A 15899-nucleotide genomic window follows, 5' to 3' on the forward strand; every position below is an offset into this window, starting at 1 on the left:
ATGTTGAATTCGACCAATATAATGTTATTGCCGTCTTTTTAGGTACGTTGAACAGTGATTGTTTGCTTCTCCCGGAAGTCGAAGAGCTGTGTCTCGATAGTGCTTTACCTCCGAGTTCTCCATCCGACATTTGTCAAGTTTTTCCTGCTTACAGGTTAAGAAGACACCCCGGAAAAACAGTAATAAAGTTATCTTGTTCAAAGGGAGTTTAAAAGAACAAAGTTGCAATAAAAAGAGCACTGGTTCTGGTTCTTTGAAGATGCTGAATTCAGGTATCCGAGAACAAAGGATTTCCTATTATTATTAGAAGATGATTCGTGCAATGCCTTCATACCATTATTCCTGTAAAAAAATAGTACTGTAACTTGTATTTATGGTACTGAGAAATATTAACATTGCATAAAATACAGTGATAATTCATAAATAAATGGCGCCGTTGAAATATTATTTAAATGTAGTATTTCTGAAGTCAGTCGAGTCTGTTCTATGGTTACTAAATTCTACTGTCAGTATTTGCGGAAAATTCCAAACGAATTTCTCGTAAACTTTACAATTAGAAATAATTTAAAAAATTAAACTTCCTGTTTTGAAATGTCTGACTAATTTTTAGGGTCCGACGATGCTTGCAATGGTTCCAAATAGGCTTTTAGTAATTCTGGTCAGACCCTATTGTACATGGATCAGTTCCATCATTGCCTACGTAGAGGAGATTAACGGTTCCCCATCTTAAGGTACTTTTAAAGACGCGTGAAAACTCCGATGCGGCCACCTTCCAGCGCGGTAATGCAGAGCAAAGTAACAAGGTGCCTCCGCACACCGCTAGGTCAATAGTAGAAACCTGCATAGAAGGTGCCCGCTGCATTGTGAAAATTCGTGAATCTTTCACAACAATGCTCATCAGCATGGCAATGTATGCAATCGATTGCATAAAATCATGATCCGAATACGGAAATTATTTACGTACATAAATGTACGTTAATTCTGCATTCGGTGAATGTCAAGTTGACGAGAAACAAAACTTTGATTTCATTAGTAAAATATCAACTTTTTGTAGAAGAAACGTTCCTCACACAACTGACGAAACTTCCGTCCCTCACTCTTGGACAGAACGGTGATTACTGATGAAAAACTCATTTCACACTCTATTACTCAAGACAAGGCATAGAATCTATAAATCAATACTGAGATTGAAAAGTGGTATGGATCTCCCACAGAACTGACGAGTAATTTTCGTCTTTTGCTTTTGGGCAGAGCGTTGCTTACTGGTGAAAAACTTATTTCATACACTATTACTTATGACAAGGCATAGAATGTATAAATCAGTACAGAAATTGAAATGTAGTATGGATTTCCCATAAACGTTTCAAGATGTTCGGCATATTACCGATTTCCACGTGAAGTTCAATATTAAAGTACAACTCGAATTCGAGTGATGTCCAGTGATTTAGAACTAATTTCTTAAGTGAATAGTCCCTCGCTGCTGATGTTCGATCTTGCGTTTGGTTCGTCCATATTTGAAAAACTAGCCGCCCATGCACATGTCACACCAATTCTGCTTTAGTCAAAGCTTTCTGTGTCTAAAATATAGAAAGAATGTGTCAATAATCAGGATGAATAAAAAAATAGATCATGTAAAACAGAGTACTATACATTTCATACATGCTTTCACTCAAAGTTATGTCTCGAAGAATAGTGTTCGAGTGGTTGTCTGTGGACCTTATAACTTGCATTGTGTAGCACAAAAATATCCAACCTCTTTAATGACAAGCGATTGAACAGAAACCGAACCAGCATAGACCTGGTACTAGCTAGCTCAAATTACAATACAATCAACTTTCTGGGGTAACGAAGCTCAAAAAGGAAGTACCAAGGCCAGCAAATGCTTGTACAGCAACTCATTTGTTGTACAGAATGGCGAACATACTTTGCATCATGTGCCACGCAGCTGATGGATTGTTTTCGAATTGCGTTGTTTAATGGAAGCTCAGTTTCTTGCATATTCCAACCCTTGTCCATTGCTTTTTGCCAGTATCAGTTCATTTATGTAGATGCCAGATCTACGCTTCGTTGATAAACCCACGTGAGAGAGGCAATAGTATACTTGCATCCACCTGTCAACCAAGATACTTAATTAAAGATACTTAACATATATTTTATGTCAAAACGTATTGCTTCGTATATAAATACGAGCTCATACCGCACACTCGTGACATTCTGCGGATTTTATTGAATCTTGCCCTTTGTTCGCCATCGATGTTACGACTTACGACTTGTTACGCACTTCGTGCCCTGGACTGATGTTTGTTTCACAGTGCATGCTCAGCTCAGTGACGTACTTTCTCGTGCAAACCTAATTATATAGAAGGTATAATAATGTCAGGTTGTGTATTGTATCGTGGCGTTTTAGAGCCGCCCGTCACAAGGGCACACATCCTAAGGAAATCTCTAGGAAACGTGTCCTCAGCGGGATACTCCAACCGAACTCGATACAAAATAGGCAATATATACTCTTAACTAATTCTTTCTTTGTAAATTCTGTATTTCGCGCTCCGGCGCACGCTGATAAGGTACTTGGACGACAACGATCTCGGTCACCGAGAGATCAACAGCTACCGATATCTACCGTTTCCAGCTCTCGATGACTTCGCCTACCGACGGTCCAATAAGACCACACTGGCTACCTTGGTACACTTCTAAACACCTCGGGTGGCGTTCACCCGAACCTCTCGTATCGCCTCGACTGCCGGTGAACAGGGAGGTAAAAGTCCTCCCGACAGCTGAGTGCACTACTCCTCAAGGAGAAACCAGCCGCCCGCCTTATCGGATGCCGTAAGGATGGCATACAGGGCAGACGGTAGCTTGCAATCTTCCGACTTACCGGCCTGGTGCCGGACCGACCCCAAACCACTACGTCCAGATTGATAAAGCCCTCGTTCTGAGGATCGACACAGCCTTCCTATCAGCAAGGACTAATCATGTGAGTCATGGTCCACGGTTTAGAGTTGCGGTGAGCCACCATGTGACTGCATGATCTCCTCGATATTATGGGTAGCCGGCCACTGCCTATACAACGAAACCGGTGGATGTGAACAATGAGGCGTCCTGACCGAGAGGCACCCTGCTATGCCTCCGTCAAAAGAGCCCCCAATGATACGCAACCTGGAGAGTAAACTCAAGCAACTAATAAATCGTACGAGTTGGTGTCAGCGACGAAATCACGAGCAGCACATTATGCCACATCTAGCGGTAATCTTCGACAACGCATGACCACGCCGTAACCGATATTCGCCACAGGGGGATGGCCTATTTGCGGCGGGGGTCAACCAACCAATCAAAGGGAAGAAGAATCACCTCACGACAGCGGCGAGATCAGCGAGCCGCACTCCGACCTCCGTCTATTCTACTTATTATATTTTTATTCATTTCCTGCCTATTGTATCGTGTATCGAGTTCTTTGGAGTATAACCGAACGTAGAATCAGCCTCTAAATAATACCGCACCTTTTTCTATTGCTATTGGCATCCTATATTATTTTTGCTTATTATTCTTTTCTCTGTATCTTTCTGCAGTATTGCATTTCCGTGTTAATTGAAGTTCTGCGTAGTATTCTTGATTCTTTTGTACTGAGGTGTATTTAGTGTATTTCTTTATTTTGCGAATTTTCCGAATTTCTCACTCTCTCATGATTTTGTATTCTCTCGTAATTTTGTATTCTCTCGGAAGTTATGTTTGAGAATTCATTGTATAATTCTTCGGGTCCGTAACTATTGTAAATTATTGATTCTATCGTTTATGAATAACTCTCCCGAAAGTTATTTATCGTACTTGACCGTAAATCTAGTCGATCGTTTACGCTACCGATTTTTGTAAATTAATCATGAATGTCAATCTTTCTTACTGGTTGGAATCTGTGGTAAATTCGTCGTATTCTCCCGTTAATATCTCCCGAGCTATCGTTACTTTATTTTCTACCGATTGCAATAAAGTTCTCACTCTCGTTTTATTAATTAACAGAATAATAATTTGCGTAGCGTCATTTGCAACTTAGGTAAGATCACGTCGCCCGATCAGTGACGTGTAGTTTTACGTAAACTCTTGCATTATATCGCTCCTCCCGACCTACGCTCATTTTTCACTGTTAACTACCGTCTCTCGTTTCAAAGCTACCGTTTAATTCTATTCTACCGAAATTTCTGTGAACAACTATTGCCTGTTTTATTAACTACCGGTATCGATACCATTTCATTTGTCTGTCTTAACCCTGTAACCTACTCGACAATATTTGATGGATTGACCTGTTCATTTTTCCTAACTTGAGTTTATTCTTTATTTCATTATTTTCTTTAATTCTTCAATTATCGTTAGCTGTGCCTTGAATACCGCCACTCTACCAGTTCGAGTGAGTACCTGAGCCTAGCCAGCCATACAAAGGGTTCTCTAATTATTTTCCGTACGGTTTCGTATTATTTTTGATTCGTACTATTGTTTGAAAATCGACGATAACGCGTCTGGCGCCCAACGTAATTGATTTTGTTATAGTTTAGTATTCAGAATAAGTGGAGAATCGCGCCAAAGTGTCAACGGTAAGTCCTCATCTTGAGGGTAACAGAATTTAGCGTTACAGTATATAGTGGAAAATGTGGATGCTCATCGATATTGATAACTAAATAATTTCTGTAGACTCTTCTGGGTATAAAAAAATGTGTAGAAAACACAATCAATGAAGCAGACTACGGTTGACGTTTATCGTGGCGTTAGAAGGCATTTTCTAGAATCCCATGTAAAATAATGAAAATTTTAATGAATCACACATATATATGAAAAAGAATCCACAATTTCTCGAATAAATTTCATAAATTTAGACCAATATGATGTACTAACTCAACCAACATGATATGAATTACACAGCTCTACAAAATAAATACTTTTTTTTGTTGCTCTGATTTTTTCTGTGAATCCTGGTGTTTGAGAACGTAAAACTTACGAATATAATTATGATTATATTAGATTGGCTCTGGTTTTTATGTTATTGTAGTATTGTATTCGAGATGACTCAATGTTTAAAGGCGAATTTCTCTTGAACGGTTAAAGTTCTATATCGGTATTTTTTTATAGAGCGTGAAATTTCCTATAAGAATCTGTTAATACAGATAGTTTATTAGATGTACGTTTAGATGGTTTATGTGTCAGACGTTTATAAGATATATTTTTTCCTAAATTTTTTTACCTGTTATTTAAATGGAAAATGGAAAAAAATCAATATTAAAAGCTCGTATTTGGCTGAGATATTCTATCTGATGAATAAGAATTCTCGACCTCGTATGTAATATATTATAGAGTCTTGGTGATCGGTCAATTAAGAAAACGTATTTTTGGTTAACGTTTCGACCCGGATATGGGCCCTCCTCAGAACGATTTATTTAAAAACTGTCAAAAAAAATAGGATTTTATAATATAAATAATGGTACTAGAAGTAATCGGACATAAATATTGTAGATGTAATATTCTTAGAGCTATTAAATATTGTTGATAGTAAGAACCTTATGATTAATTGTGATAAGGATGTTTTTTGGTGTTATTTACCTTTTGAGTTAAGTAAGTGTAATAAGATGTAGTCGAATTCACAATTACAATTGGTGGAAACAGTGTTCTTTTGAGTGACGGTAGACAATGTCAATCTTCCAGTTATTTTTTATGTGGGAGTTAAAGGTTGGTAGTCATTAATTAAAAAAGATTAAAGAACTATGTTTCTTCACAGTCAATATGTCATAGTGTTAAAAGGTTATTAATGAAGGTCGTTTAGCAATGAAATTAATTCACAGGTGTCAATTAAGTGGAGGTAGGCTCTTTATAATTAAGTTCTACATGTCTAACGAAATATTGTTGGTTGAACCACTTGGGTCAACAGGTGAATAACGACTGATGGGAGAAAACAAAATAATCCAGAGTGAAGGTGAACCTATTATAAACATTATACAGAAAAAACAATAAATATTTTGTAAGAAAGGTTATGTAGAAAGAACTGTAAATGGAGACTAAATAATTTTTTTTAAAAAATAAAAAAATAAAAAAATAGTTTAGGTTAAACAATATTTGTTGTGTGGGCAGAGATTAGAGGTTTGTAAATATTGCTTAAATGTTCAACGTCTTGTCTGAGATTAACCGAATTGGTATGACCTACAATGTTGCACATTTCTAATAATAATCTTCTATAATAATTGTGTACTTCACAAAGGATGTTTGTGTTGTCGTAATTAAATGTGTGTTGTTTTTCGATACTATGTTTCGTTAGAGCTGTGTGCCGTTCCTCTGTCTCATGTATGTTGCGTTGGTGTTCCCTAATTCTGGTGTTGAGATGTCGACCCGTTTGACCTGTGTAGACTTGATTGCAGTCATTACATGGTATTTTATACACGACATTAGATCGTTTGCCTATGGGGATCTTGTCCTTACCTGTATCAAAAACTAGTTTTAGGTCTTTTGAATTTTTTCCAACAAACTTTACATTATATTTATCGAATAAACGATTAAGTGACTCAAATAGGCCGGCTACATATGGAATGGGGATATATGTAGTAGCAGGTCTATTGTTATCTTCAACGGGAGCAGAGTCAATATTAAACGATCTAATGTCGTGTATAAAATACCATGTAATGACTGCAATCAAGTCTACACAGGTCAAACGGGTCGACATCTCAACACCAGAATTAGGGAACACCAACGCAACATACATGAGACAGAGGAACGGCACACAGCTCTAACGAAACATAGTATCGAAAAACAACACACATTTAATTACGACAACACAAACATCCTTTGTGAAGTACACAATTATTATAGAAGATTATTATTAGAAATGTGCAACATTGTAGGTCATACCAATTCGGTTAATCTCAGACAAGACGTTGAACATTTAAGCAATATTTACAAACCTCTAATCTCTGCCCACACAACAAATATTGTTTAACCTAAACTATTTTTTTATTTTTTTATTTTTTAAAAAAAATTATTTAGTCTCCATTTACAGTTCTTTCTACATAACCTTTCTTACAAAATATTTATTGTTTTTTCTGTATAATGTTTATAATAGGTTCACCTTCACTCTGGATTATTTTGTTTTCTCCCATCAGTCGTTATTCACCTGTTGACCCAAGTGGTTCAACCAACAATATTTCGTTAGACATGTAGAACTTAATTATAAAGAGCCTACCTCCACTTAATTGACACCTGTGAATTAATTTCATTGCTAAACGACCTTCATTAATAACCTTTTAACACTATGACATATTGACTGTGAAGAAACATAGTTCTTTAATCTTTTTTAATTAATGACTACCAACCTTTAACTCCCACATAAAAAATAACTGGAAGATTGACATTGTCTACCGTCACTCAAAAGAACACTGTTTCCACCAATTGTAATTGTGAATTCGACTACATCTTATTACACTTACTTAACTCAAAAGGTAAATAACACCAAAAAACATCCTTATCACAATTAATCATAAGGTTCTTACTATCAACAATATTTAATAGCTCTAAGAATATTACATCTACAATATTTATGTCCGATTACTTCTAGTACCATTATTTATATTATAAAATCCTATTTTTTTTGACAGTTTTTAAATAAATCGTTCTGAGGAGGGCCCATATCCGGGTCGAAACGTTAACCAAAAATACGTTTTCTTAATTGACCGATCACCAAGACTCTATAATATATTACATACGAGGTCGAGAATTCTTATTCATCAGATAGAATATCTCAGCCAAATACGAGCTTTTAATATTGATTTTTTTCCATTTTCCATTTAAATAACAGGTAAAAAAATTTAGGAAAAAATATATCTTATAAACGTCTGACACATAAACCATCTAAACGTACATCTAATAAACTATCTGTATTAACAGATTCTTATAGGAAATTTCACGCTCTATAAAAAAATACCGATATAGAACTTTAACCGTTCAAGAGAAATTCGCCTTTAAACATTGAGTCATCTCGAATACAATACTACAATAACATAAAAACCAGAGCCAATCTAATATAATCATAATTATATTCGTAAGTTTTACGTTCTCAAACACCAGGATTCACAGAAAAAATCAGAGCAACAAAAAAAAGTATTTATTTTGTAGAGCTGTGTAATTCATATCATGTTGGTTGAGTTAGTACATCATATTGGTCTAAATTTATGAAATTTATTCGAGAAATTGTGGATTCTTTTTCATATATATGTGTGATTCATTAAAATTTTCATTATTTTACATGGGATTCTAGAAAATGCCTTCTAACGCCACGATAAACGTCAACCGTAGTCTGCTTCATTGATTGTGTTTTCTACACATTTTTTTATACCCAGAAGAGTCTACAGAAATTATTTAGTTATCAATATCGATGAGCATCCACATTTTCCACTATATACTGTAACGCTAAATTCTGTTACCCTCAAGATGAGGACTTACCGTTGACACTTTGGCGCGATTCTCCACTTATTCTGAATACTAAACTATAACAAAATCAATTACGTTGGGCGCCAGACGCGTTATCGTCGATTTTCAAACAATAGTACGAATCAAAAATAATACGAAACCGTACGGAAAATAATTAGAGAACCCTTTGTATGGCTGGCTAGGCTCAGGTACTCACTCGAACTGGTAGAGTGGCGGTATTCAAGGCACAGCTAACGATAATTGAAGAATTAAAGAAAATAATGAAATAAAGAATAAACTCAAGTTAGGAAAAATGAACAGGTCAATCCATCAAATATTGTCGAGTAGGTTACAGGGTTAAGACAGACAAATGAAATGGTATCGATACCGGTAGTTAATAAAACAGGCAATAGTTGTTCACAGAAATTTCGGTAGAATAGAATTAAACGGTAGCTTTGAAACGAGAGACGGTAGTTAACAGTGAAAAATGAGCGTAGGTCGGGAGGAGCGATATAATGCAAGAGTTTACGTAAAACTACACGTCACTGATCGGGCGACGTGATCTTACCTAAGTTGCAAATGACGCTACGCAAATTATTATTCTGTTAATTAATAAAACGAGAGTGAGAACTTTATTGCAATCGGTAGAAAATAAAGTAACGATAGCTCGGGAGATATTAACGGGAGAATACGACGAATTTACCACAGATTCCAACCAGTAAGAAAGATTGACATTCATGATTAATTTACAAAAATCGGTAGCGTAAACGATCGACTAGATTTACGGTCAAGTACGATAAATAACTTTCGGGAGAGTTATTCATAAACGATAGAATCAATAATTTACAATAGTTACGGACCCGAAGAATTATACAATGAATTCTCAAACATAACTTCCGAGAGAATACAAAATTACGAGAGAATACAAAATCATGAGAGAGTGAGAAATTCGGAAAATTCGCAAAATAAAGAAATACACTAAATACACCTCAGTACAAAAGAATCAAGAATACTACGCAGAACTTCAATTAACACGGAAATGCAATACTGCAGAAAGATACAGAGAAAAGAATAATAAGCAAAAATAATATAGGATGCCAATAGCAATAGAAAAAGGTGCGGTATTATTTAGAGGCTGATTCTACGTTCGGTTATACTCCAAAGAACTCGATACACGATACAATAGGCAGGAAATGAATAAAAATATAATAAGTAGAATAGACGGAGGTCGGAGTGCGGCTCGCTGATCTCGCCGCTGTCGTGAGGTGATTCTTCTTCCCTTTGATTGGTTGGTTGACCCCCGCCGCAAATAGGCCATCCCCCTGTGGCGAATATCGGTTACGGCGTGGTCATGCGTTGTCGAAGATTACCGCTAGATGTGGCATAATGTGCTGCTCGTGATTTCGTCGCTGACACCAACTCGTACGATTTATTAGTTGCTTGAGTTTACTCTCCAGGTTGCGTATCATTGGGGGCTCTTTTGACGGAGGCATAGCAGGGTGCCTCTCGGTCAGGACGCCTCATTGTTCACATCCACCGGTTTCGTTGTATAGGCAGTGGCCGGCTACCCATAATATCGAGGAGATCATGCAGTCACATGGTGGCTCACCGCAACTCTAAACCGTGGACCATGACTCACATGATTAGTCCTTGCTGATAGGAAGGCTGTGTCGATCCTCAGAACGAGGGCTTTATCAATCTGGACGTAGTGGTTTGGGGTCGGTCCGGCACCAGGCCGGTAAGTCGGAAGATTGCAAGCTACCGTCTGCCCTGTATGCCATCCTTACGGCATCCGATAAGGCGGGCGGCTGGTTTCTCCTTGAGGAGTAGTGCACTCAGCTGTCGGGAGGACTTTTACCTCCCTGTTCACCGGCAGTCGAGGCGATACGAGAGGTTCGGGTGAACGCCACCCGAGGTGTTTAGAAGTGTACCAAGGTAGCCAGTGTGGTCTTATTGGACCGTCGGTAGGCGAAGTCATCGAGAGCTGGAAACGGTAGATATCGGTAGCTGTTGATCTCTCGGTGACCGAGATCGTTGTCGTCCAAGTACCTTATCAGCGTGCGCCGGAGCGCGAAATACAGAATTTACAAAGAAAGAATTAGTTAAGAGTATATATTGCCTATTTTGTATCGAGTTCGGTTGGAGTATCCCGCTGAGGACACGTTTCCTAGAGATTTCCTTAGGATGTGTGCCCTTGTGACGGGCGGCTCTAAAACGCCACGATACAATACACAACCTGACATTATTATACCTTCTATATAATTAGGTTTGCACGAGAAAGTACGTCACTGAGCTGAGCATGCACTGTGAAACAAACATCAGTCCAGGGCACGAAGTGCGTAACAAGTCGTAAGTCGTAACATCGATGGCGAACAAAGGGCAAGATTCAATAAAATCCGCAGAATGTCACGAGTGTGCGGTATGAGCTCGTATTTATATACGAAGCAATACGTTTTGACATAAAATATATGTTAAGTATCTTTAATTAAGTATCTTGGTTGACAGGTGGATGCAAGTATACTATTGCCTCTCTCACGTGGGTTTATCAACGAAGCGTAGATCTGGCATCTACATAAATGAACTGATACTGGCAAAAAGCAATGGACAAGGGTTGGAATATGCAAGAAACTGAGCTTCCATTAAACAACGCAATTCGAAAACAATCCATCAGCTGCGTGGCACATGATGCAAAGTATGTTCGCCATTCTGTACAACAAATGAGTTGCTGTACAAGCATTTGCTGGCCTTGGTACTTCCTTTTTGAGCTTCGTTACCCCAGAAAGTTGATTGTATTGTAATTTGAGCTAGCTAGTACCAGGTCTATGCTGGTTCGGTTTCTGTTCAATCGCTTGTCATTAAAGAGGTTGGATATTTTTGTGCTACACAATGCAAGTTATAAGGTCCACAGACAACCACTCGAACACTATTCTTCGAGACATAACTTTGAGTGAAAGCATGTATGAAATGTATAGTACTCTGTTTTACATGATCTATTTTTTTATTCATCCTGATTATTGACACATTCTTTCTATATTTTAGACACAGAAAGCTTTGACTAAAGCAGAATTGGTGTGACATGTGCATGGGCGGCTAGTTTTTCAAATATGGACGAACCAAACGCAAGATCGAACATCAGCAGCGAGGGACTATTCACTTAAGAAATTAGTTCTAAATCACTGGACATCACTCGAATTCGAGTTGTACTTTAATATTGAACTTCACGTGGAAATCGGTAATATGCCGAACATCTTGAAACGTTTATGGGAAATCCATACTACATTTCAATTTCTGTACTGATTTATACATTCTATGCCTTGTCATAAGTAATAGTGTATGAAATAAGTTTTTCACCAGTAAGCAACGCTCTGCCCAAAAGCAAAAGACGAAAATTACTCGTCAGTTCTGTGGGAGATCCATACCACTTTTCAATCTCAGTATTGATTTATAGATTCTATGCCTTGTCTTGAGTAATAGAGTGTGAAATGAGTTTTTCATCAGTAATCACCGTTCTGTCCAAGAGTGAGGGACGGAAGTTTCGTCAGTTGTGTGAGGAACGTTTCTTCTACAAAAAGTTGATATTTTACTAATGAAATCAAAGTTTTGTTTCTCGTCAACTTGACATTCACCGAATGCAGAATTAACGTACATTTATGTACGTAAATAATTTCCGTATTCGGATCATGATTTTATGCAATCGATTGCATACATTGCCATGCTGATGAGCATTGTTGTGAAAGATTCACGAATTTTCACAATGCAGCGGGCACCTTCTATGCAGGTTTCTACTATTGACCTAGCGGTGTGCGGAGGCACCTTGTTACTTTGCTCTGCATTACCGCGCTGGAAGGTGGCCGCATCGGAGTTTTCACGCGTCTTTAAAAGTACCTTAAGATGGGGAACCGTTAATCTCCTCTACGTAGGCAATGATGGAACTGATCCATGTACAATAGGGTCTGACCAGAATTACTAAAAGCCTATTTGGAACCATTGCAAGCATCGTCGGACCCTAAAAATTAGTCAGACATTTCAAAACAGGAAGTTTAATTTTTTAAATTATTTCTAATTGTAAAGTTTACGAGAAATTCGTTTGGAATTTTCCGCAAATACTGACAGTAGAATTTAGTAACCATAGAACAGACTCGACTGACTTCAGAAATACTACATTTAAATAATATTTCAACGGCGCCATTTATTTATGAATTATCACTGTATTTTATGCAATGTTAATATTTCTCAGTACCATAAATACAAGTTACAGTACTATTTTTTTACAGGAATAATGGTATGAAGGCATTGCACGAATCATCTTCTAATAATAATAGGAAATCCTTTGTTCTCGGATACCTGAATTCAGCATCTTCAAAGAACCAGAACCAGTGCTCTTTTTATTGCAACTTTGTTCTTTTAAACTCCCTTTGAACAAGATAACTTTATTACTGTTTTTCCGGGGTGTCTTCTTAACCTGTAAGCAGGAAAAACTTGACAAATGTCGGATGGAGAACTCGGAGGTAAAGCACTATCGAGACACAGCTCTTCGACTTCCGGGAGAAGCAAACAATCACTGTTCAACGTACCTAAAAAGACGGCAATAACATTATATTGGTCGAATTCAACATCAGACAATAATTTGTCGCTACGTTTCGCTACAACGAATAATAAACTGTAACTCTGCACCGTCTATTTATTAAAATCCCTCGAATACAATATTTGCGTATCAAAGCAGACCTATTTTCACTTACCTGACGGAATTCAGATCGAGTTCTAAGCGAAAAGTACGATTTGCTGTTTTTTTTTCACTGAATTCGCTTGTTGCAGAGATGGCCCTCCACCTTTCTTACTTCATGAAACCGATGCCGTGAGCCGATGTATCTCGTCGAATTCCACTTTAGACTTTTTCAGATAATCATGAATGAGTCTTCACCGTTAAGTATTTGGTTCACGTAATTTTCGTTTACACTCGTGTAGCATCAATTCGCGAGTGGCGGACATAACCTCTCCCAAGTTCGCAAGGGAAGCGCGAAGTTTTGGTGAAGTATTTTTTTAATAACGATTTTCGGATTACAGTAATAAATTGACCGTCGAAGGAATACGACGACCTGATCGACACGATTAACGTGTATCTGATTTATTTTACTTCGGATCAGTTCCGAAATGACGATCTGTTTTTCGTAACAACACCGACAGCAGTTGCCCACAGCTAACGGTGGACTCCTAGGGACATTTTCTGACAGTCGAGATTGATATTGCGTTCGCGGCTCAGTCAGGCGGTAACAGTCGGCCAATAAAATTCGAACGACTTGACGCACGCGCATTAGGTGCGCACTTCCCTCGTGGACACACCGTATATCTTCCGCACAGCCCACTCCATTTCTACCGCTATCTCAATTTCTACGTAGTAAACACGTAACTGATATATCAAACTACCAAAGTTTATTCAACACTCATCTCAACTTCAGGTTGTCCTATTACGTAAAAGTGAAGCCGAACCTGTTTATTCCTACTGCTCGGAAGTAAATTCCTTTCACGGGCGTAACATAGTTATTCAATTTTTTCAAATTTAAACTCCTATAAATTTTGACTATTTAACCCTATCGTAATCGGGAAAAATGAATTCTTCGTTGTTTACCAGAAGAATTATTTTCCATTTGGTTGCATTCAAATATCTGAATTGGAAGTATGCGAAATTCCGAAACTACCACTGGGGATGCCTAACTTTGGGAGTTGATTTCACCCCTTTAAACCGTTTATCCTCCAACAAAAACTAAATACGTGTCACTTAGATTTCGATGAAAAACAACATATCCTCAAATGGACGAAATAGGGCGGGGTCACCTCAAGCAGTTTCCTTGTTTGTTCCATTACAGGTCGTCGGTCTTTTTGATTTCCTAAACATATTATCATGTGACTTATCTGTGCAATAAATGATTTGTTTGTTTCTTCAACTTTACACGGCCATTGCTTTCTTGAAATACCTTAATGAATTTCCCGTTTCTCAAAGAAGAAAATTCAATTCACAATTAGGTTAAGTCAGTGGTAGGGGGCGGCAGCTTCAGGTATTGCCCTCCCGCCCCTGAAAACTTTCCAAATTTGGCGCTGGTTGATGTTGCTTCGAGTAGCAAATTTACTAATATCTCGGCAACTATTCGTCATAAAGAAACAGTTCAAAAAACCGATTTCGCTTAGAATTGTATAATCCTTTTAACCAGAGAAACCATTTTTCTCAATCAACTCAAAATAATGTTACCTTTAAATCATTATATTCTCAACTAGTCCAGTCATTTGGTAGTTTAAGCAAGAAAGTTTAGAAAAAGTTTGAAAATTGGTAGTCTTACAGATTTCTAGACATTCTTTCCGAATTTCACTTGGCTCCTCATATCGGCATGGGCAACAGCACTATTTTGGTGAAACCGGTACCAAAAATGGTATTCTCACAGAAATAATTATTTTCAAACTCATTCCATTGAAAATTTGTAACAGGATATATCTGATTTTTTCTTCAGACAAATAGTTTTGACGTACGAGCAGCGTGGATTTAACCGTGACACGTACACCAAATGACTAGAGCTATGTCGCTGTACTCATGAACGTGTCTATATTCTCGATGTTCGTATATGAGAAAGATATAATACGGTGTAAACATAAGGCAGAAGAACTCCGAAGTCGATCTGTCTCATTTTAGAACCGACTTCAGTTGACGCTTCTGAATGCTTCATCTATGTTTCAACCGGTTCACAATAGTAATAAAAAATGCATCGACAAAGCCATATTTGTAATACAACAGACTTTTTAGAATCGACATTAGTGAACTAATCCAAAATATTTTGGTATCAGCTTAACACAATTATTCAAAACTGCAGAGAGTAAAAATTCAACTGCTGAAAGTCATCACAGAAAACAATATTTTGAGCACGGGTTGCAGGTCGAGACCTTGTGGAGGGACCAGATATTCGCAATACATGAACTTGGAATGGAGAACCAATTGACGCCCAAATGGAGACACAATAATGCCGGTAGTTCCAGTGCCGCTGAAATTTACTTCACCCAACTCACACCTAATTTGGTACGGCAGCTTTATGAAAAATTCAAGCTGGATTTCGAACTCTTTGACTACTCACCCATGGATTATTACGAATACGCTACAGGCGATGCACCCTAACCTGGCTGTGTGCAACACAAAGAATATATTTGCGTCCTACTTTTCCCGTGAGTGGAAGCCAACTTCTCAATGCATCTTTAATGATATTTACAATATTCGACATTTGGATATAATAACTAATCTTAAGTAATGATTTTAGATAAGATCAGAGTAATTTAAATACGTCGTAGGCGCACGAAGTCGATATAATACGAGAGTACTGGGATACAATGACGGCACACCGACAGGGTCAGCTCCGATTCCTGCTTTGCCGACAATCAGTATGTTACCCCGCGATGGTGAGCCTTCAATAAGGTAGTGTTACCAACAA

At 37.8% G+C, this 15899-nt stretch overlaps 1 protein-coding gene across 2 annotated transcripts in view; it reads left to right on the forward strand.

The window, feature by feature from the left end:
- The window catches only part of LOC124306371 (carbohydrate sulfotransferase 11-like), an 80358-nt gene extending 64722 nt beyond the window's left edge, over window positions 1-15636 (forward strand). For both annotated transcript variants that reach the window (XM_046767008.1, XM_046766999.1), the window contains exon 7: window positions 15353-15636. In XM_046767008.1, the coding sequence (XP_046622964.1) occupies window positions 15353-15589 (237 nt within the window). In that variant the 3' untranslated portion in view covers window positions 15590-15636. The remainder of the gene's footprint in view (window positions 1-15352) is intronic.
- Window positions 15637-15899: the final 263 nt, after the last annotated feature.

Source organism: Neodiprion virginianus, chromosome 1 (assembly GCF_021901495.1).
Source record: "Neodiprion virginianus isolate iyNeoVirg1 chromosome 1, iyNeoVirg1.1, whole genome shotgun sequence".
In the NCBI taxonomy this organism is placed as follows: Eukaryota; Metazoa; Arthropoda; class Insecta; order Hymenoptera; family Diprionidae; genus Neodiprion; species Neodiprion virginianus.